Source organism: Sabethes cyaneus, chromosome 1, assembly GCF_943734655.1.
Source record: "Sabethes cyaneus chromosome 1, idSabCyanKW18_F2, whole genome shotgun sequence".
NCBI classification, from domain to species: Eukaryota; Metazoa; Arthropoda; class Insecta; order Diptera; family Culicidae; genus Sabethes; species Sabethes cyaneus.
The window spans coordinates 155,068,262-155,091,625 of NC_071353.1; the positions used below are offsets into that span (position 1 = coordinate 155,068,262).

A 23,364-nucleotide genomic window follows, 5' to 3' on the forward strand; every position below is an offset into this window, starting at 1 on the left:
GCTATTTGGGCCAAATTCAACTGGCTCTCTGTACAGATGACATTCGTAGTGCAGCGAAATATGAAATTTCGCGAGACTACCGTAAGCTTCGCCTATGGAGTGATTGTGATTCTAGCTTGGATGAGCAGGAAACCAAAGAAATAATGGCAGCGTTTGGAAAACTCAGCACATCGGTGGAGGAATGTGAATACTGTGATACTCAAGACTTTTATATATCACCAAACTGTCTGGAAGTAAAATTTCTTTCCATGTGCCGGTTTGTTAAGAAGATTAAATTATGGTGTGAATGGAACGTGCCGATTGATCATTTGCCGGTTCTAGAGAAGTTGGAGGAATTAGCAGTCCCAAGCGTATCAAAGTTTAACATCATTCATCTAGCTCCGAACCTACGTAGGCTTAAAACCGGCAGCGATCTTCATAATTTACCAATGGCAGTTCAGACATTGCCATTGGAGCATCTGGAAGTTAAATTTGAAGGCGAATACACAGACGTATTTGGAAAATGTACGGAAATAACCAAGCTGACATCGCTCGATCTGTATGCATCTCGTATTGATCAAAAAAGCTTGGAACGGCTATGTGAGTTCTGTCCATTATTGATCAAATTACGTATTTCGGGCTTACCGACTACTATATCATTATCCTTTTTGCTTCGACTAAAGCATCTCAAGGTTCTTTCTTTGAGGGAAGTGGATGGACAATTAGTCGCAAACAACGATGTCTGTTTGTCCAGCCTTGCGATACTCGAAATCGACGTGTGGAGGAATTGGCATTTTAACGGTTCTATACGACGTACGTTTCCCAATGTTCATTATTTGAGTGTTCGCTACGCATACATCTATGATGTGGCACTCGGAATCGGAAAGATCATCGATGGTTTCCCGCACCTTAGAACCATGGAGCTTAAATGTTGTGAATCTAGAGCTCTATTGCCTTTGCTGGAAGGATTAACCAATCTGCATGAACTGATTGTGCATAATTTACGGCTGTCGGACAGCCACCTACCGTCACTTATGGCTCTACGACAGCTGACGTTGAGCAATAGTGTGCTAACAGTGACCAACGGGATGGCACAAAGGCTTCCAAATTTACAGTTCTTGAATTTATTCGGCAACTCCGGGTACACTAAAGCCGAAAAACTGCCGCCAAAATGTATGGTTAGGCGGTACCGTAAGGCTAGAACTAAACAGGTATTCGACGTAAAAAAATCGTACTACTGACGTGAATCCGCAGATCGGTAAGAAGGGGCTTCCCCATTGGGACTCCCCTCGTTTGGTTATAAAAGTTGCCTTAGTTTCTTCAGTTCTTCAGTAATTTCCACAGAAGCTTGAGTCGTTTAATATCCGAACACCAAAAAACGGATCTATCTTGGAACCATGTTAATGAAATAAAATTTTAAGTACTCAAAATGAAGGCCATTTATTGAACTTAGAAGCAAAAATTGAGAAAAAATTATTCCAATTCGAAATCGTATTTAAGCCTGCTGGGGACATCATCTCGACCAATGGCTTTGCAGATCTTTTGTCCGGAAAGTTGCCCATAATTCATCTCCATGAACGTTAGAACAATTTTCGGATACGTGTCTTTTGCCCACTAGATTTAGTGCTTCCGTGCCCCGTTTGGTAGCTTACCGGCTCGAAAAGATCAAAATCCTTCTCACAGACGTATGCTTTTGATGGTGCTTTTGCTGGCATTGAATTTCATACTTACCGATACCGATAATTATATTTATTTAGGGACCCGACTTTGTCATACATTCAACTAGTAGCGCCCAAGTTAACAAAATCCCAAAAATGGCTCTTCCTGACGAAAGTCTGAAGTGAATTTTTTTTCACGCTTTATTGTGTCTTTTCGAACCTGCAGGATTTTCTGGTTGAGGATTTTGCTGAGACTATGCTATAGAATTTTCCACTCGAGGTTGGTCTAATGTTTGTTCATCTCCAATTAACGTATTAGACTCGTCTTTTGAATTTCTCTTTTTAATGTGATTGTAAATTCCAAATATAACAATAGCTGAAACCTATACAACTACTTCTGTACGTAATCTTGAACTTAATTCACGCTGAATAAAGACATCCTCTCAACAATGATCGTACCAAACCATTTAATTCATCTATGGTCGTACCGAACCATTTACCTAACTAACTAACGTACCGAAACTTCCACTCATATTCGGTCGAAAAAGTATTTTTTTTTTACCACAGCTTTGCACAACGGTCGGTAGCACAACGATAAACGATATTCTGTGCCATGAGTTTTCATAATCCGACGTCCCTGGGTTTACCCCGCTGTCAAACTACCTTCAAGACAATATCCAGATTCAACCAGCCGGAGCGCTGCAGTATACTAAACAGCTACTCAGCATGCAGGTGCGACACCTGTAATGGGACAATGATTTCCCAGTAAGGGTTGCCAATTGGTTGTTACGAATATCTGACAGACGAGAATAAAAATGTCTGGCAGAAATCCGGCAGTCATTTGTGGCGAAAGAGAAACAGGTTTTTCGAAACCCCTTGGAGCTTTTGCTCACCGCAGATGTAAAATTATACTTAAAACGAAGCTGATAGCATTTAATCTGACTAGTCATTGAAAAAAGTCTGTGACCAAATCTGGCTGGAAGGTTAGCAACCAACGCGGTGGCGATTCTCGTACGAAAAGCTTCGCTTACCGTGTATTCCAGGTGACACTTGTGATTTGCTACATACTGAACAAATTTCGGAGAAGACCTCAATCCTGGAAGTAATGCGACCCGTGCCTGTGACCAAATCAACTGTAAACAAATTTAGAACAAGAAATGGAAACGAGAAGTCAGTGATCCCAAAGAATTGGTGTCAAAATTATTTCCTGAATTGAAGTTCCAATGGAGCAGAATAATATGAAGCAGGGCACGGATGCCTTATTCAGGATGATTCTGGAGGCCTAGACATCAGTTCTGATAGTTTTCCATCTCTTCCATCTGTTTACTACGGATCAGTTTAAGACCGTCAAAATGTGGCAGATAAATTGGAGGACGACCAACACGAAAACGCGAAATATTTTTGCTTCAATTTCTTCGAACATTTTTATAGTTCCCAATCGAAAACTGTTGAATATTTAAGCATTCAGAAAACACAACAATAAGGCAACGAAAGAACATTTAAAATACGAAGAAAGGACAACGAAGAGACACCGTAAGGACGTCGAAAATATCGCATTTTAAAAAGCGATAAGGAGATGACGAAAAAACTATGAAAGGATGACAAACAGACAACAAAAAACGATAAAAATACGACAGAATCAACGTAAAAATTCGATGCAAAGACGCCAAAAAAGCGACAAACAGAACAAACACATGACAAAAAGAGGTTTAAAAGCGTCAAAATAGCGACTAAACAAGCTTTAAACTACATTTTTATTGATGAAAAGATAGTTGTTTTGACCTAACAAAATGACGAAAAGATGATAAAAAAAGTGAAACGACGACAAAAGTCGACGAAAACATGACAAAAACGAAGAAAAGACGACCAAATGACACCAAAACAGCAACAAAAAAGTCAACGGCCTAACGCAAGAATAAAAATACAACAGAGAGATGATAAAAAGCCGACCAAAAGGTGTCGAAAAAACGATACGATGACGAAAATAAGCCAAAACAGCAACAAAAAACAGGACTAAATACGACGACAAAAAAAACAATAAAAAAGACGGTTAAAAGTGTCAATATAAAAAGACAATGGAAACGAGTGAAATCCGATGAAAACTGCGACAAAAATGCCAAAAGCAGGCTACAAACAACGACGAAAATACGTTCAAATGGTGGCAAAAAGACCATGAAAAGATGACAGGAATATGGTAGAGAGATGACGTATAGGCGGAAGCCCTATGCCCGAACACTGGCGATTTCTCAAAAATAAAAAACGGTAAAAACATTTGGAAAGAATGGAACAGTAGTACATTAATGGTAGGTACTATTGTCCTATTCTTTCCAAATAATTTTATCAATCTTTGTTTTTTAAAAAAAATCGCTAATGTCCGGGCATAGAGGCATGTCCGGGCACAGAGGCCTGTCCGGCCACACAACACTTCCCCCTACGTATAGAAGAACATGAAGGGAAGAATGCGAAAAGGTATCGAAACAACAATAAGATGACAAAATGATTATAAATAGAAAATTCGATGAAGAGATGGCAAAACAGAGACGAAAAGCGACATGACAAACCCAATTAAAAGGCTTCAAAAAGGAGATAGAACACGCAAAAAGACGACGAAAAGTTGGCGAATATACGAATGAAAGACGACGAAAGAAAGACCATTTGTTGTTGTCTTGACAGCTAACAGGATGACGATAAAATTTCAGAAATAAACAAAAAGACAACAACAAAAACGGCGAAAAGATGTCAAAACAACAAGCAAAATACTTACAAAAACACGGAAAAAATCAACGAAAACACACGCAAGAAAAAAGACGATAACAAAATGACGATAACAAAATGACGAATATACGGCAGAAAACCGACAGCATAACGACGAAAAGAAGCCAAAACAGCGAAATAATGATGGCCATAAACCGTCAAAAAACCAACAAAAGCAGAAAACGTGACTTAAAAATCATTTAGAAAGCGACAAACAACGACGAAACGACAACAAAGAAAATAACATTTTGATGTTTTTTTATACGCCAGTAGGGCATTGCGACAGCCTTGACGATCGTCTTTTGTGTCAGTTTTGGTTGTCTTCAAAACAAACAGGACAGCTAGAACATGTGCCAAAAAGGTGATGAAAAGACAACAAAAAACGGTGGAAAGATGATAAAGATTCGATGAAATGACGATGCCAAAATGAACCAAAAAAAAACGACAACAACGATAAAAATCCGTGGAAATAAGTGACGAAAAATGCCAAAATGGCGTCACAAAATGACGAACAGACGACGGAAATAAAAAGTCGACAAACATACAGACAGAGAGATGACAAAAAGACACCGAAACGCATTGAAAAAATAACGAAAGGATAAACGGGAAAACTGAGGACAAGTAGGCAAAAAGCTGATGAAAATAAAAGACGCATTTTATATGTTTAAAAGTAGATTAGCTAAAAGTAGTTCAGTTTAATCGCTTCATTAAGACTTCGTGTCAGATGATGTATAACAAATAAACAAATAAACAAAATAATGGACGCAGTAGGGGGAGAAAGGGGCAAGACGACCACCCGGGGCAGAAGTGCCACTCTTCAGTTTTCCATTAAAGCGACGAAGAATTTTAATATGGTTATTTTTTATGGTTTCGAAAGCGTCTTACAATATACCATTGGAAAATTCATCGATAAAAAATATAAACTCAGACATTAAAATGATTTTGAAATTTTACTGTTTGAAAATTTCACAAAATGATAATGACTATGCCGAAAACAAGCATACTGAAATCTTATTTATCTTTATGTGTATTATTTTTGGTCTAACACATTAACTAGACCTAATTCCTATAGATAGAAGGTAAAATTCAACATTTCTCCACTTGTGGTCATTTTCCCCGCCATAGTGGCACTTTGCCCCGTACCTATTAATATCGAGCGAAAAAACATCTGAAACGAAAACATTTTTTTTTTCTATCTTTATATTATTTTGATATTGAACTCACTGAAACTGTTTAGATTATACCCTCATCTAAGTTTTAGGCCTTTTCAGGTTAAATTCGATTGGTTCTTTTTGCTCGTAATTAATTGAAAACAGTTAAGGTGTCCTTTATGCCCCGGATCCCCCTACTTCAATTTCCCAATATGAGATGTTCGGATTTACCTACGAGGACACAGCTTGAAAAGCAGTTGCTCAGCCAATACTGCCCATAAATGAAAGACATATGCAAAAACGTGCAGCGACAAAAAACGCTTTTGAAACCGCTACATTTTTTCTTCAACATTAAGTAAATTTTGGAAACAAATCGTCCAAATCATCATATTATCACTTGAATGTACATTATAGAATACTTTTACAAGCAATTTGTTCATAAGTGACCTACAATTTATTCCAATACTTAGAAAAACTACCGAAGTTACTGATATACGTTTATTTGTGCTTGAATAAGCGAGAATAAACGCATAACAGTCACAGCATGCCTTGCGTTGCCGGTGACTCAGGAGTATTTTCAAGACCACGTGTCGTTGTTTTGATAATTCACGTGCACGTTTAATTCAAATGTTTCAAATGTCTGTACTGGACTATCTGAAATTTTACAGGAGTAAGGATAAATCTGAAGATAAACTTCCAGTTCCTAGCATTTTCTGCTTTTATTTGTAATTTCTTATCGTGGTGTCGCATAAGGGGTTTTGTTCAACTCAAAAACTGGTCGCTTTCCTGTGTGTCCGGAACACTCCCAGAACGTCAATCGGATAGATCAAACTATCTTTCTGCGACCTGCAAATGTGATTGAAGTAGCCGAGATAATAAACGAACTGAACGTGAAAAAAAAGCTGCGGTCCAGATAATTTTCCAGTAAGTCAAATAAAAAGCAATGCTACGAAATGTTCTAATATTCTCGCTTTTCTCTTTAATAAAATAATAGAGAATAGTATATATCCTGATTGCATCAAAATTGCGAGTGTTACACCTGCGTTTAAATCAAGCGATACCACAGATCCGAGTAATTTTCGATCAATTTCGACTCTTTTCGTTTTTAGTAAAATCTTCGAAAAGCTATTGGTCAACAGATTAGTAAAATTTTTGAATCAGTTTAATATATTATATAAATTTCAATATGGATTTAGGAAAGGTTGTAGCACTTCGACAGCTATAGTGGAACTAGTTGAATTTTTGTTAGGTAACATTGATAATAAATGTATTGTTGGTGGGCTATTTATCGATCTAAAGAAAGCGTTCGATACATTGAATCTTATGGGATACGGAGTCTAGCAAATGACATTATTCGCAGCTATCTGAAGAATAGACGACAATATGTAGCCATTGAGGACTCGCGAAGTTCTCTGCAAACAAATAATATTGGTGCCCACAAGGTAGCAATATCGGGCCACTCTTATTCCTCATCTACATAAGCGACCTGGGTAACCTACCTCTTAAAGGAATACCAAGACTATTCGCGGATGACACAGCAATGTTCTATCCAAATAGTAATGCTTCCACCATTATTTCTGATATAAATGATGATTTGAAAATCCTTATACAAATTTTCGACTCTAATCATCTCTCTTTGAATTTAGGAAAAACTAAATCATATTGTTCCGCTTGCCGAGGAAAAAAATTTCCGCACACATAAATCCGTCTGTTGGTCAGATAGCTATTGACGAAGTACAAACTTTCAAATATCTCGGCTTGGTTTTAGACCCTACGCTTTCTTGGGGAAGCCATCTAGATCATATTCACCGAAGACTATCATCTCTTTGTGGGCTATTGTATCGAGTCAGACCGTTTGTTCCGCGGCACGCATTGATCAAATTTTATTTTGGGTGCATTCATTCTCACCTGCAGTATCTAGTCGCTGTTTGGGGCCAAGCCTGCAAATCCAATCTTAAGAAACTGCAAGTTTTACAGAACAGATGTCTTAAAATAATTTATACATTACCACAGTTTTACTCAACGCTCGACTTATACAAGAACTTCATGCATAACGCCTTACCAATACTAGGGTTGCGCGAGTTGCAATCCTGTTTATTTATCTACGATGTTCCGAAAAATTCAAACATGCATCATAATATTATTCTGCCGGCAAGAACTCATGACCACAACACAAGGTATGCAAACAACTTGGGAAGATCTCGAGCCCTCAGTACCCTTGGTTAAACTCGAATATCTTCTTATGGTCCTTCTGCGTATGATAAAATACCACAACACTTTAAACTAATCAACAATAGATTGCTATTCAAAAAAAAGATTGGAACAGTATTTCAAATCTAAAATCAATACTTTTATAATTTAGTTTCGTATCAACCACAAGATAATTTTCGTAAAATACACTCTATAAATGTCTAGTTAACTTGTTAATTATATTTGTATCTGTTTATTTAGTCTTTTGCGATCCCTTCAAAGGAATGAAATTCCACTGGGAATCCCTTTTTGATGTTAGTTTTGTCAAGTATACATCACTTCCAAACACACCAATAAATTACACGCTCGGTTTTTTGTTCATTATTTGCTTTTTTTTTGTTAGATGAGTCCATTGCCAGGGGGCTCGTGCTTTGAGCTTTTTGGTGTGGGGGTAGTGGTGGGCCATTAGAAAAAAAAGGAAAAAAACGTGTCCTAGTGTGACCAATGTTATCCTGGACACATTATGTGACGAAAAATGGACTATTCTGAACCTATTTTGCACTTTCGCGTACTTAGAGATGTCACATGTTGTATTTTAGTTCTATTCAGAAACTGATCCCTGTAGGGGTATCCGGAACATTTCCGGATATGTGGTTAGATATGGTCAATGACGTCTTGAACACTTATACAACTACCAAATGGTCTAGTTTTGCAGATTCGAGTACTTAGAGGCGTCGTATAATGGAATTATTGTGAATCAAGGTGGTTCAAGTTTCATCGTATATTCCCGAACTTGTTCCGGCTATAGCTTCGGAACCGTGTATCCGCTCCAAATTTTCTTCAATAGTGTTCTTGTAGGCCATACAATCTTTCGTTTGGTAGTTGTTGCAGTCAAATCGGTCCAGGAATTGCCAAAACCAAATGCTTATTCATATATTTTCACTACTGTGACTGTTATGCGTTTATTTGTAATATGAGACTGACATAGTTTAATATTTTTTTCAACATTTTGGGAACAAACATAGCTTTTTTGTTTGAAATATTGAAAGAATAGGTAATTTAAAGATGATTCCCAGGTTTATCTAAAAAATGGTGAAAAGTCATATGGGACTGTTATGCGTTTATGGGCAGAATAGTAGTGTTTAAATCAACCCCAAAACAACAAACCATGCTTAAATCTAAGCCCGAATCAATCCAGCGACCGTTTTAGGAAGAGTTGCGAGCGACTGAACTAATTTTGTGAAGGCATCAACAGCATGATGGCTATCGTAAACAGGTGAGGACTCTGCAAAGAAACCTGAATAAGGAATCGCAAAGAAGTCCGGTGTCAACCGGTGTCCGGTACAGCCCTGCATATAAGCTTATTGGAGCAGACTCCGGCAAGCTGCTTTTGCTTCGGTCGATGTAAAACATCCGACCAGCCTCCATAAGGTTCAGGCAGTTACTGACAGGATGATTGACCATGCCAACCGTGAAACGTGTGCTGGAGACCTAAACTTCTTTATTTTTCGTTTGTTTATTTTTTATTTTACGAAGTAGGGACAAGCTCGCGAGTGATATCATATCAGCCATCATATTTTTCCCCGTGGGCACAAAACCTCTCATCTTTTAACTTGTACAACAGATAACATAACATCCTACAGTACAACAGTTTACCTTAGCGCTATCTTATTAGCTAGTTCACAGGTACCTAAGGTGCCAGGCCCCCTCTAGAATTCTGCAGGCCCCCTCCAGAAATTTTCTTCGTTGGAATTTAAAAACAGGAAAAAAACTCAATGTACATATTTCCGCTGCGCGGATATTTTTTTTTCACAAGGCATCGCAGATGCGTGGTCGTCGTCGTCGTCGTCGAACTGATTTCGTCGCTCTGTAGCCTACTGACTTTCGCCACTCGCCAGATAAAAATGGCAATCTGGCCCAACAGTGTTTGAAGCTCGTGATTAATACATCTCCGCTTACAGTTTGTACTCCTCCAAATATCGTCCGCAGTACCGCCCGAACGTGGCAAGGGCGCGTATGTCCTCCGTGAGCAGTATCACGGCTTCAAGTGCATAACGAATTACTATTTTTCGTATGGTGGCGTATGCTTCTGCATCGCAGCGTTTTGCGAAGGATAAAGTAAGCCCGATTTACCGCTAAAATGCGCCGCTGGATCCCCTTACCGCCCAATTAGCTTCGACGTACGATGCTGGTCTAACAAGCTAGTCGTCGTATGTTCGAATCTCGGTTAGGCGGTGCTTGCTAGATAGAGTCAGTAGGATCGTTACACTGGCCCCGTAATTTTCCTGTACTCTAAACAGTCGGCTGCGACATCTGTCGATAAAGAAGGGTAATGTCTAATGACGGTTTAAGCCCACGGCTTTTTGGATCCCCATACTAGTGTTGTTGTCTGTCGTCACCAGCGATCCCAAATACACGAACTCATCTGCCACTTCTAGTTCGTCGCCGTCAACAGTTACCGTCCGCACCGTCCGTTTGTTTCCTTTGAGTCTCTTTCTTTCATGTATTTGGTCTTCGACGCATTAATGTTTAGCCCACTGCTCCTAGACTCCGCTTTCGTCGGTTCACCAAATAAGCTAAATAAACCGGTACCTTGTTTAAAAGGAACTCGAAAGTGTCCCCGAGATGCACACGAAACACATCACTCGATCCAATGTAGCTGCGTTCAACAGAAAACCGTGATCGTGCATTATCTGCCGTAGCTGGTCTCGATCGACCGTATCGCATGTTGCTTTGAAATCAATAAAGATGTGATGCGTGGAGACGTTGTACTCCCGCCATTTCTGCAAGATCTGTTGGACCTCTCCAGGGAAAATCCCTAGCTATGCCAATATAAATTAGATCAGCTACAATATCACGACGTACGCTTAGCAAATCTAGTCCAGCGAGCTAACATCAAACGAAGGGCGAACCGAAGGAATTTATGATGGATTATTTCAAGTTTCTGAATGCCATTTTGATAGCATGGAGCCCTGATGACAGATCCGTATTCTAAAACTGAGCGAACCAGAGAACAATAAACTGCTTTAAGGCAATGGACGTTTTCAAATGATTTAGTTACTCGAAACATGAAACCTAGAGCGCGCCCAACTTTTGCTGTGAAATAGGCGATGTGTTCTTTGAAAGTAAACTTAGTGTCAAATAAGATACCTAGCTCTTTAACAACAGTTTCTCTATTCAATACTTGGCCAAATACTTTAAAGTCGTGTCGTAATAAAGAGCGTTTCCAAAAAAACAAAAACAAACGATGTCAGAGCATTTTGATGCATTCAAGATCATTCTGTTAGTAACTTTTCTTCGCAAACTTTTCTGGGTGACGGTTTCGATTTGATTGAAAACGTGACTTTGTAGGTACAGGTACAGTTTGCAGGTGCAGGTGCAGGTACTTCGACAGTTTCATATGCATGAAAATGTCTACCATCTGTCTGCTGTCGGGTGCCATATAAAACTCCCGTTGGAGAGAGAAGTTGGGCTCATAGTCGCTTTCGATTTCCCCCAGATTGTACGTTTAAAAAAAACCGTCAAGGACAAATTTTGAACGTACCAACTCCTTTAGGGTGCCGTTAAACGAATGTTTTTCGCCATTTTTTCAACAAAAAGTTTAAAATGACTTATCGGTTCCTTGGTCACTGAGATTCGTGTAGGGTTGGACGGTTCCCAAACAAGGTGGTGAACACCATCAGCAAAATTATGTCTTTTGATTGCTCATTTACAATTACAACAGTAATAATAATAATAATAATAATAATAATAATAATAATAATAATAATAATAATAATAATAATAATAATAATAATAATAATAATAATAATAATAATAATAATAATACTAAAACACAAATGCTACTCACGCCAGCTGCAATGTTCGCTCCCCTGCTCACGAAAACAATATTGGCCCACGTCGATAGTTGAACGATGAACGCGATCAAGTACAGGATCGTCGAAACGCCGGTATTAATCAGCTCCTAAAATGGCAAGAAAAATACACATCACATCAGTTGTCGGTCGCGGATCGCGGCACGCTTGATCGGCTGAGCGCGTCGAAATTGATTGTGTTTGCATCGGCGCGCAAGCGTACTGAACCGAGGTTGTACTGGCTTCGAGCGTCCTCAGTGGAACTCACCGTCAAAATCCAGTTGATCGGCAGATTCAGCACCTCCCGAATCCCCAACAGATAGACAAAGCTCCACAGAACGGTCGCGATGAAGGAGGAAATCACCACGAACAGGAAAAAGTGTGTTCCGCCGAGCAGGGCAGGTGAGGCGCTGGCCATACAGATGATGCCAATTAGCTGTGGAAGAAAACGGAGAAAAAAAACAAAGCTTCAATTAAACATTTCTCAGCTCAAACTCAGGCATGGGCTGGCATGGCAGCAGGCGGTGGCGCCCGCTTTCCAGTGTGCGCCGTGTTCCGTTCAGCAGGTTGTCATGGCATCGAGTTTCATCGAACCAAAATCAGACCGCAACTGATTAGCATATTTATGGTGATCGCGATCGGGAATCGCTTTCCACTCGGAAAGAGACGACGGCCGACAACAGGAGTTAATGAGTCTAGTTTTGGTTGGCATTTTTATGAATGCGGCTGCTGTGGATTATGGAATCCGAAAAGCGGGACTAAAACCAACCAAACAAATCCAGTTAGTCATCACCAACTGGACTGAAGGAAACCTACAAACGATTGATTGTTTTGTGTGGGACTTCACTGACATCACAGTGCGGTTTCTTTGGACTTTTTCTGAAACCGAAACCGCGGTCATCTTTCGTGCAAAATGCAGAGAAAAAAAACAAGTCATATCAAGAGCGTAAATATTAATATCCAGGGAACAAATTTACCAACGCAATCTCGTGGTTAACACACTAATACAACACAAACGACGACGATGTAAATTTTCATTGCACCGCACCCAACAACAACAACAACAACACCATCTCACACACTTTGTCGTACTTTATTGTTTTGAACGTTTTGAACCCACCGCACAGCGCACACAGTCTTGCATAAGGGGGCATCCATAAAGTACGTCACGCTTATAGGGGGGAGGGGGGGTAGACCTAATCGTGACGATTTGTGACGTAGGGGGGAGGGGGGGTATGAAGTTATGTGACGTCACATGAAAAAAAATATCAAATGAAAAATTTATTCGGGAAATTGTAATTTAGCCTTCATTTTAAGATACTACTATTGAAGGCTTCTATAAAATTAACGTTCTGATGGATTTTAAAACAAATAGTTAAATTTTTTGAATGAAAACTTTTTTTTCAACATATATGTGTGAACAGGACTCATTTATTCTTCTATGTAGTATAAACTCTCCATTAAGGCTTTACAGAATATGCAGTGCATCGCTGAAGAGCTGCTTGAGTACCGTCCTACCTAAAAGATTTTTGCATCCGCAAATAGCAGTCACACAAACTCCTGAGGAGCTACGGGGTGCTACCCGAGACCCACGGCAATGTTTTCCCTTGATATTCGTGCTAAACTCAATCGATCAACATAAACTCATACCGAAGTTCCACGGCTGCTTTTAAGGTTTTTCGGTATAATTTATACTGCCCCTCACTCAAAAGTTATCTGAAGAATAGAATTTATGCCAATAGAATTTATGGACTAAATTTCGCATCTAACGTAGTGTTGAATGATTGCACGATTGAATGAATACACAAAATGACAAAATCTTCCAATGCGTGTTGCTGCAAGACGTCAGCAGGAAGTCCTGATTCTTTCAACTAGATCAGACGAATTTGAGTGGATGGATGTAAAGGACGTGGATATGCGCGAAACATTAATCAACTTCACATCAGCGACTTCTGATCATCTTCAAAATCCGTGAATCGGTGACTTATAAGCTCGAAAATTTTCCTTATTTTATTTGCTGAAATTCATTTGATAACTTTTAATAAAAAGGTTGAAATGAATATCTATTTTTTTTTGTTGTGAAGGGGGGGGGGGGGGGGGGGTAACCGTGACGTGACGTACTTTCTCAGGGGGGTCACCGAATGTGTGACGAAATGTGACAAGGGGGGGAGGGGGGGTTGATTTTGGTCAAAATTTGCGTGACGTACTAAATGGATGTCGCCTAATTTCCAATTACGGTAAGTGCCGCGCACCGCACGGCACACTGAACGACTGTGTTTGCATATATGCAAGTGACACTGAGATCATCGTTTACTGATGGTCATACAGCCACTGAATTCGCCACCGATTTGTTTCGATGATTTAAGAATTTAAAATGTTTACAATTCCTCTGAATTACGTTAAGAGTGTATAGAATTACAGTAGGCATTTGTTGTCAGAATGAGTTTTATTTGTTTACATCGTGGCATGGGCATCGCCGGAACAAGCGCATTTCAAATCTGACACGGTGCGTGGTGGCTCCAAAATGCCCTGGCAAACTCGTTTGACTACAGGGCCTCAGACTCAGCCAAAGATAATTCGAAAAAGTTATGTATAGAACAAAATTTTAGAGTTAGAGAGAATATTGCTGAAGAAAGTAGTTGTCACTTATGTGTTTATGGCGCTATAAGGCTGCAATGAGCGCTCTTTTTACTACTAACCGTATAGCAGACCCATAGCGCTAGTCCCCTGAACCGAATCGGACGAGCTATACACTTTGGCAGCCTTGCCAAACGATGTTTTCAGTAATTGCAGTCCTGTATCGTCACCGGTTGGACACAGGAACCCTTGAATTGGTAAACCCCAAAGTCCAGAAGATCCTCGACGGTCAGACACGAAATAAACGAAACCACCTACCACTTCTAGTTCGTCGCCATCAACCGTTACCGTCCATGGGAGGCGGAGTGTTTGTATCCTTTGAGTCTTTACCTTTCATATAATTGATGAAAGTCCATCAAGGAGTTTCGTAGTAAGATGCTGGATTGCAGAACGAAATTCTTCAGCCATTCGGCCAAAGTTCAGGAGCTGCCAGCTCAAAAACAACTATCTGCTCCTCGTTTATACCGACAGGGAGACAGACAGATGGCTGTACACTGCGGACCAACCCCAAAGCCGAGGGATAAGCCGCTGTTTCGAACATACACCATGGGGGACTTGACGAGGCATGGGGTATTTTCCGAGCAGCGTGGATATCTCGAGCGAGAGGATCCTCCGTCTGCTTCAAAATCAGAACGACAGTTTCTCTACACAAGCATCCCAGCGTGACAGAGAACAGCGTTGAACTGGCGTTGGAGATAGACCCTCTGTCTGCCAACCACATCGTCAAGCGGGGTTTTATGCTGAACTATATGTTCGACAAGACTCGCATGCGACAGGTTAGCCAAGGCACCACCAACTTACTTACATAAGTGGCTTGCCGTCCTAGAACAAAGGCTGTTGAACAAGGTTTCTCCACGTAACTTTGTTGTGGGCTACCGCTCTCCAAATGCTCGGACACCGAGTGCTAACCGCAAAATCTCGCTCCACCTAGTCTAGCCATCTTGCTCGCTGCATTCCTGGTCGTTTAGTTTCTACCGGATTTGAGGCGAACACCATCTTTGCAGGGAAGTTGTCCGCCATTCCTGCAACATGCCCTGCCCATCGTATCCGTCCAGCTTTAGCCACCTTTTGAATACTGGGTTCGCCATAGAGCTGTGCGAGTTCAGGGTTCATCCTCCGTCTACAAACTCCGTTCTCCTGTACGCCACCGAAGATCGTTCTTAGCACTCGTCGTTCGATAACTCCGAGCACTCGCAGGTCCTCTTCGAGCATTTTCCATGTTTCATGCCCACTGATAATACTCCTTCGAATCTCAAGGCTGGTATCATTGTCCGCCGTTACCAGTGAGCCAAGGTAGACAAATTCGTCAACTACCTCAAACTCATTCCCGTCGATCATTATACTACTGCTCAAGCAGCGTCGGTCGGCCTCGGATGCCGACAATGCACTATTATTAGACCTTTAGATATCTATGAACTTGCAGGTCCAGCGCAGCGTTGATAAAACATATGGAGAGTGTCCAAAATCATCATTTGGGATACGAATGCACAGGTCGGAAGGGAAGAGTTTTTTCACCCAATCATATTACTAGTGGGTAGAGGACCAATTAGAACAAAGTCCTCGATCGCTGGTCAAACACCGTCGGCGATCCTGAGGGTGTGCTTCACCTGCCTCTTTTGAAATGGCTAGCGCGGCCGTGAGTAGCGTTCTTGCTCTCAGGGTCTGCTCTCACATATGAATGCCGATCAAGATTTCGGATAATAAGTTTAACTAAATGAACAACTATCTTCACTTCCTTAAATCTACTTTTATTTGCCTGACCTACTCACACGTGCTTCGGTTGTATAATTGACGGGTGCCGGCCGGCCTTCCTGCTACTGGTTATGCTGCTTCTCGAAATGCTCCTGCTGGTAATGCTGCTACGGACAATGACGCCACTGAGCCGCTGTCGCTCCTTGACGATTTCCGCTGTTTTACGTGTTTGCGGGGAAGGGATTAGCCCTTGTTCGTACTTCCAGGTATAGACTGTCCAACAGTCACAGCAATGGATGAACTTCCGGTGACTCAATGGTACAAAACCGACCCACGAGGTGATGCTTTCAGTATTTCCCGGATTCCAAAAAGCCCCAACTTCTGCATTCGCGCCTGCGGGGAATAATTTTCCTTCATGCGTCTTTCTGTGGCTCAGGATCAGACTTCTACGGCCACTGTATCTACGTACGTTCTACGTGGCTATTTTTCCGGCGATACAATCGATCGCCTACCTTTTGGGGTTAACTAATGGGTCCTGCAGACCATGTGGGAAAAGTGAGGGAAATATTAGCTTTTGGCTACCGGGTTGATTTGAGAAAGATGATGGCTAATTATTTAAATTAACTGAGCGTTAGCATACCTGATTCGGTCTATTTAAAGCACTTCAACGGTCTTCCTTTTTTTAAACAATCAGCAATTGAAAACTTTTACTTTTAAACTTTTAAACTCATCGGCTGGTTTAGATGTTCACTAGCCTGCGGTTCGATTTCAAGAGACCTTTAGTAATTTCTTTCCCCGGTAGCTTAGTCATTTTCCCCTTTTCAGTTTCTCTTTATTGCTGGTAGCAGCGGTGATAGTAGCGTTGGTAGCATTTCAAGTTGTAGCAGGGTTGTGCCTGTTTATAGCATTCTGCTCCTATATTTACTTATTATTCAATCTGGTGCTTGAAGTGTTTTTTTGAATATTCTTAATTAATTTCCCTAGGCTAACTGACATTAAATAGAAATAGTACTGTGTTATTCTCACAAATATTTTATGGACAATTATTCTTTACTCAAATATAAATACAAAAAACCAAATAATAATCTTTCATGCATGCCAACAAACTTGAGGGATTGTCCACGATGGTAACAATCATTGGAAAAGAGAGCCTTCACTCGACGACCAGTGATAACGTAACAAGTCCCAGAAGACAGAGAACTATGCGGCTGAACATCCAGCGCGGCTATCGGCTCAGAGCGCGGCCACAGAATATGCCCAGAAGCTTGATGAGAGAATTGACCAACAAATCTCGGGTACTTTTTCATTTCGACGTAAGTGACAATGGGAGATTCGGTTGGAAGAAGAAACGCCTTCAGACTGGCTTAATGGTCTCATTTCCCCGATATACAACAAGGGATACCGACTCGATTGTAGTAACTATCCGAGACCGTTATCGCAATCCTTTGTCGGCGATTACCAGTGTGGTTTTCGAGAAGGAAGTGTTCACCTTGCGTCAAATTCTTGACAAATTTCGCGAATACAACTTGCAGACTGGCCATCTGTTTGTGGATTCTAAGGCAGCGTACGATTCAGTGACAAGAAATGAATTATGGCAGATAATGCCCGAGCACGGCTTTCCGATCAAGCTAATAAAAGTGTGTCGTACAACGCTAGATAAATCAAAATCAAGTGTCAGAATAGCTGGTGAAATATCACATGCATTCGTAACGTTAGACGGATTGAAATAAGGCGGTGCACTCTCACACCTACTGTTTAGTATAGCACTTGAAGGGGCGACACAAAGAGCATTCCTGCAGAGGAATGGAAATATCATCACTAAATCGCACATGCTGTGTGCGAGCGATTTAAATACACTTGTGTTAAATACACTTGTTTCAACAAAAAATGATGAATTTCTTGAAAAGCTTCTAGAATTCACCTGTAGTGTTTCAACATTCAAACATTAATCAATGCGGAACACTTTCCGGGACGCTTGAAATCCAGGACAAACCATCAAAATCCGGGACAGTCCCGCAAAATTCAGAACGTCTGGTCAGCCTATACTATGCACTTATTCCACATATGCTCTGTAAAGTGCTGCTGGTTTGCTCTTTGAGTCGGAAGTTTGGAAAAGGTTGTAAAAAGTCCAAAGTTATAAGGCAATTGTCTTATTTCTTATTTATTTATTCCATCTATAGGCTTACACGGTCCCAATGATGGATTAAATTCTTAGAACTAGTGGTCAAGTGTATAAATAGTAAAAAATCAAACTTAAACACAAATAAAAACAGGTAAAAAACAAATTTATTGGACCGGCTATAGAAGCAGTTGATTCGCTCAAAAAAAGTTGAAGGCAAAAATCAAATACAGATACCGTGGGTCCCCGTTCGTTTGACCGTTTTTAATCTGAACACTTTTTAATTTGAATCCCGTTGGTTTGCACAACGTGCAAATTAAAAATGGTACAAATGTCACTCTCAATATGACATCATTTGCTTATGCAGACAATACACATAAAAACAATTTGTTTGTACTGATCTAGCATGTTTAATCTGTTTCACATTGCGGATTTCTACCATAATTGTTTCCCAACGATTATGGTAGAAATCCGATCGCAGAATGAAATATTCGCTGCTTGAAATTGCCAACTGAATCAAACCACCAAAACAATAAAAAAGAGCAAGGTAGCCAGTTCACACAAGTTCCAGCATATTTAGGGTTACCAGTTGTTCAAACTAAAAACTAACCCGGTTAGTTTGCATGAGGAATCGTTTTAACAAACGGGGGTCCACTGTACTACTTTGTCAAATGTCTTCTGGAAACCGAGGAAACTGAGGGCTCCGTATTTTAGGGATGGGAACTATCATTAAAAATCGTTACTGATTACTATCAGTAGTTTCCATTACGTTACTGATAACTATCAGTAAATATCAGTAATTTTGCCCATCACGGCATTGCGCAAAAAATAGAATTGTAATATTAAAACTGTGTTGTTCATTATAAGTTAATCTTGTAATTTACTAGGCAGGCTTCATGGGAGCTCGTTCAACCAAAATTTTACCATCCAATAAATCTTGCAGAAATATTTAGAGTACAACGTGCCTGCGCGTGTCATCTTTATTGATTTCAAAGTAGCATGCGATACATTCGATCTAGACCAGCTATGGTACATGCACGAAACCGGTTTTGTAGATAAACTGACATCACCAAATACATGAAAGCAAGAGGCTCAAAACAAACAAACGCGGGCCTCCCACAGACGATAACCGTTGACGGCGACGAACTAGAAGTGGCAGATGAGTTCGTAGGTATATTTAGTCTCGCTGGTGAGCGCCGACAACAACACTAGTTAGGAGATCCAACGGCGCACTCAAGCGGGAAATCGGACCTACTTTGCTCTTTGCAAAATACTACGATCAAGAATCAAGAAGCATACGCTGTCGTAAGAAGCTGACGATGCACGAAACCCTTATTAAACCAGTAGTTCTTTATGGACTTGAAGTCGTGTTTGAGCGGAAGGTACTGCAGACGATATTTGGCGAAAGTCGGTAGGCTACGGTGGGCCAGGCGCGTCTTAAGGATGCCGGACGAGAGTGCGACGAAAACAGTTCTCTTCAACAACCACGCCGGCTCCGGAAACAGAGGGCTTAAGGTTCGAGATGGCTCGACCAAGTCGAAAGGGATTTACTTCTGAGACGACTGAGAAATTGGCAACGAGCAGCCCAAGATCGAGTTGGATGCGACTGCTCGAAATAACACGTGTCACCCGGTTTTATGCTGCCGACAACAACGAGGACACATTGTGTCCTCCTCGTCTTTCGTACGCAGCTACTGACCAATAAATTAATTCTAACCTAACTAATTTCTCTAACGGAACAACGTAACTGTATCAGTAAATATCAATAACAGCAAAACTTTACTGATACTTAGTGATATTATTACTTACTGATAACTATCAGTAGTTAATGATAGTTTTCCTATCCCTACCGTATTTGCTGTAGTTCGTACGGTGGTGTGACATCCTCAGCATAGCAGTATTTCGGAGGGATCTTGGGCGCTCATTTCATTTGAGGGTTGTATATTTCCCTAGCAGAGTGTCGGCGGCCAGCAGGGCTTTAGATGCATCCCTTTATAGGGATATAGTATCCAAGTGGATCAACATACATCGAATTGCGCAGCTCGGTGATTGGTAACTAGTAAAGATTTCGCTAGGGCAATTGACGAAGAGCAAAACGCAGGATTCAGAACTGCTGTGGTAGTTCATGTTCCAGACCGCTTTCGAGCAGTAGGTAGACGTCTGTGAAACTTTCGGCGACCCTAAAAATGAATCCCAGGGTCCTGGAGGATTTGTTGACGGTATACGATATATGTTGTCTGAATGTTAGCTTTGTATCGAACATTACATCTAGGTCTTTGATATGATTGACCCGCTCGAAAGTGCTGCTGTAGCAGCGTGTTGTCAAAAATAGCAGCATCTTTTTACGTGAGAAGGATATTACAGAGAACTCTGAGGGATTTCCAACCATTCTGTTTAAGAAACACCAATTAGCGAAGGCATCCAGCTGGTGTTGGAGTGAAAGACAGCCTTCAGTTGAGCGGATACGAAAGATTAATTCTAGATCATCGGCATATGATAATCGTGGTCCTTCAAGCACGAGGTTCACGTTGTTGAAATAGAACAGGAATATAAGCGGTCCGAGATGACTGCCCTGCGGAATACTTGACGTGGCACAAAAAGTGCTGGATCTGCAAAACACCATCTGATATACAAAAGTGGTGGAAAAAAATGGCTGATACGGTTGACAATGTGTTGGGGGTATTCAACGAAAGGTTCGAAAGTTTATCATAAAAAAACAAAGAATAACCTTTCTTGTATGTTTTTCAAGTGGCCAAATTCTAAATGGAACAGCCTTTACGCAGGCATTTAATCTAAACTTCGCACCCGAACAGTACGTGCGAGTGTTGAATATGTAGCACCTACATGTTATAGTGTTGATTAGTATAACCTGTCGTTGCAAAAAGCTGTGGGATATTGCCTACACAGTGCACCTAAAAGCGGCTGAATGCAATCTATTTTTTTGCTCAACTGGTTTTTGGAAGTTTTTTTTAAATGAGCGTCAACTGCAATTAGTTATTCCACGAACGTACGTAGAACTGTAGCGTTCAACCTTCAGCACTTTGTGTGTGCAAAAAAGAAGGTGCTAACCAATAGAGCAGTCTGTTGCTGTGCTGTTGCCTGGCTCTGTCTAGAACATTATGCTAATAGAAATGACACGACGCCACAATTCGAATGGCCAGTCTCGAATACACCGCGAGAACGAGCCGCCCACTTCAAGGTGAATCAGTCAGCTAACTGCACCCACTTTACTTTGTCAAGATATTTAACTAACGCCGGCCGGGCCAACCAAGTGCCGGGCAAATAATAAAAGCGTTCTTATGCTGCTGACTGCTAGCTTTTCCAGCGGCAGTTTGCCGGTACATAAACTTGGAGCCATACACCTTCAAATCGTCAGTAGGTTGCTGTTGTAATAGTAGAGCCTTCAAGTCGTATTCGAGGTTTAAGGTACTGTTTTTATTGCAGTTTGCAGTTAAGTAAGGAAGATAAGTCCTATCGAACCTATAGGAAAGAATATCACGAATCTCACGATCTGCTACTAACTTTTTACATAACTTTGACATAAAACTATTTTGAGTGTATTCACAATAGAATTATATATAGCAAAGAACCAGTTTACTATGATTTCTAATTGGTTGGTTGGTCAGCTGCATTCCAGGGCATTCTGCTGTATTCAAGAAGCCTGTCAAATCCCATCCTGCGTTGGTGGGTGGGTGAGCGGCTCACAAAACAATCACAAACCTTCCTACAAAGTTTTTGCGAAGAGCAACACAAATTGTGAGCTCATGTTTTTCGCGTTAAAACTTCCATTTATGTAAGAAAGCGCTGCGTACTGTGAGCTGTGAGTAATTGTTGACTCAATTGAAGCTAAGTTAATTTAACCTGTCGGTCTGGGTGAAACGTCAGATCACCATCATGAGAGTTTATTTTCCCCCTGTTTTTGCCCGCCCGATTAGAGAACACCTTATGCCTGTAAGTGTAGAGTGGAGAGTGCACTAAATACTGTTACTGTGCTTAGCGAACGAAGCTAATCTTATCTGGTGGGAGATTGTGTGTATCTTCGGAGGTTCGGAGGGTTTTCCATGAACGGGGAAGGGAGCGTTATATGATGTATTACGAGTTACGACGATAACCAATCTGAAAGCGAATTGTGTGATTCCCGTATCGGAAAGTAGCACTTGTCGGTTGCCCGATAGCAAACCCCGTATCAAATTTCAACCCTCTATCTAGGCCGCAATTGTGATATTGAGTGATTATCGATTTGTCAAAAAAACAGATTAATTACAAGATACTAATTCGATAACGTTGACACCACCGGTAGGTAACCTTTTAGACAGAGAAATTTAGGGAATGAAGTATGAAAATTTCAAAAACGACTTCCTGCAATTTTGACTTTCGACAGTAAAATTGATTTGTGGACAAATAGAATATCGATTTGATCAATCTTCTATTTTCGGCACCCAAACGAAACATTCCAGGACGCATGGTGAATTCAAATTGATTCACTGCACTTCATTCCGGGTTTTCGTTCACCACCGGTGAGCACGGCCAAATTTGTGCGTTTTTACTGCTGTGCTGCGGTCTAACTGTGTCACAGAAACCGGTGTGTGTGTGTGCATTGATGTATAATAAATTTGAATACATATATTTTTTTCCACTACGCCTGATCTTCCCGAAGTGGGTGTGCTGCCTCCGGACAAATCTAGCCATCTAGTCGTGAGCTCGCTGCTAAGGCGGACGACCATATTCCGGTTTGTTTGTGGAACTGCTCGAAGACTCGAATGCAGGCAGGCAGGCAGCAGTTCCAGTCGCCCGTGTGCATGTGCTCCTACTACCCAATGCCAGTGGAATCGGTGGAACTCTTTTTTTTTCACACTGGAAGTCGGTGGTTCGCCTTTAAAAGCAATCGCCGCGGAAGGGCCTTTGCCGGCTCTCGGCTTCACGGAATGGAAACAAATAAACTCTTCTGTTGGTGAGCTTCTTCGGTTGTATTTTTTTGCCTTGAGAAAAAAACCATTAAATTTCATTCAGATTTTTACACTGAAACCCACCACCGAGCTTGGTTGCTTGGCAGTGGAATTCGCTGCGACTCCAAGAATGGGTTTGATGAAATTCTCCATGTGGAGGGAAAAACGGGAACTAAACATGCGAAAACAGATCGCAATGCATGTTGATATGTTTAGATGTACCTACGCGATCGTCCCACTTCATAACAGCTGACGCTGGCATATTGACTGGGACTATGAAGCATTGATACCTACTATTTAGTTACAGCTCAGTTTCTCCTGTTTCCCGTGAGTTCTTCTTTATATTAGAGATCAAACGAGAAAAAGCAAAGCAAAGCCTAGGGG

General features: G+C 40.9%; 1 protein-coding gene across 1 annotated transcript in view; it reads right to left on the reverse strand.

The window, feature by feature from the left end:
* LOC128732884 (CKLF-like MARVEL transmembrane domain-containing protein 4) overlaps positions 1-23,364 on the reverse strand; it is a 38,631-nt gene that overhangs the window by 8,119 nt on the left and 7,148 nt on the right. The window contains exons 2-3 of the mRNA XM_053826316.1: positions 11,855-12,022; positions 11,583-11,696 (exon numbers count right to left, since the gene is read on the reverse strand). Coding sequence (XP_053682291.1) covers positions 11,583-11,696; positions 11,855-12,022 — 282 coding nt within the window. The remainder of the gene's footprint in view (positions 1-11,582; positions 11,697-11,854; positions 12,023-23,364) is intronic.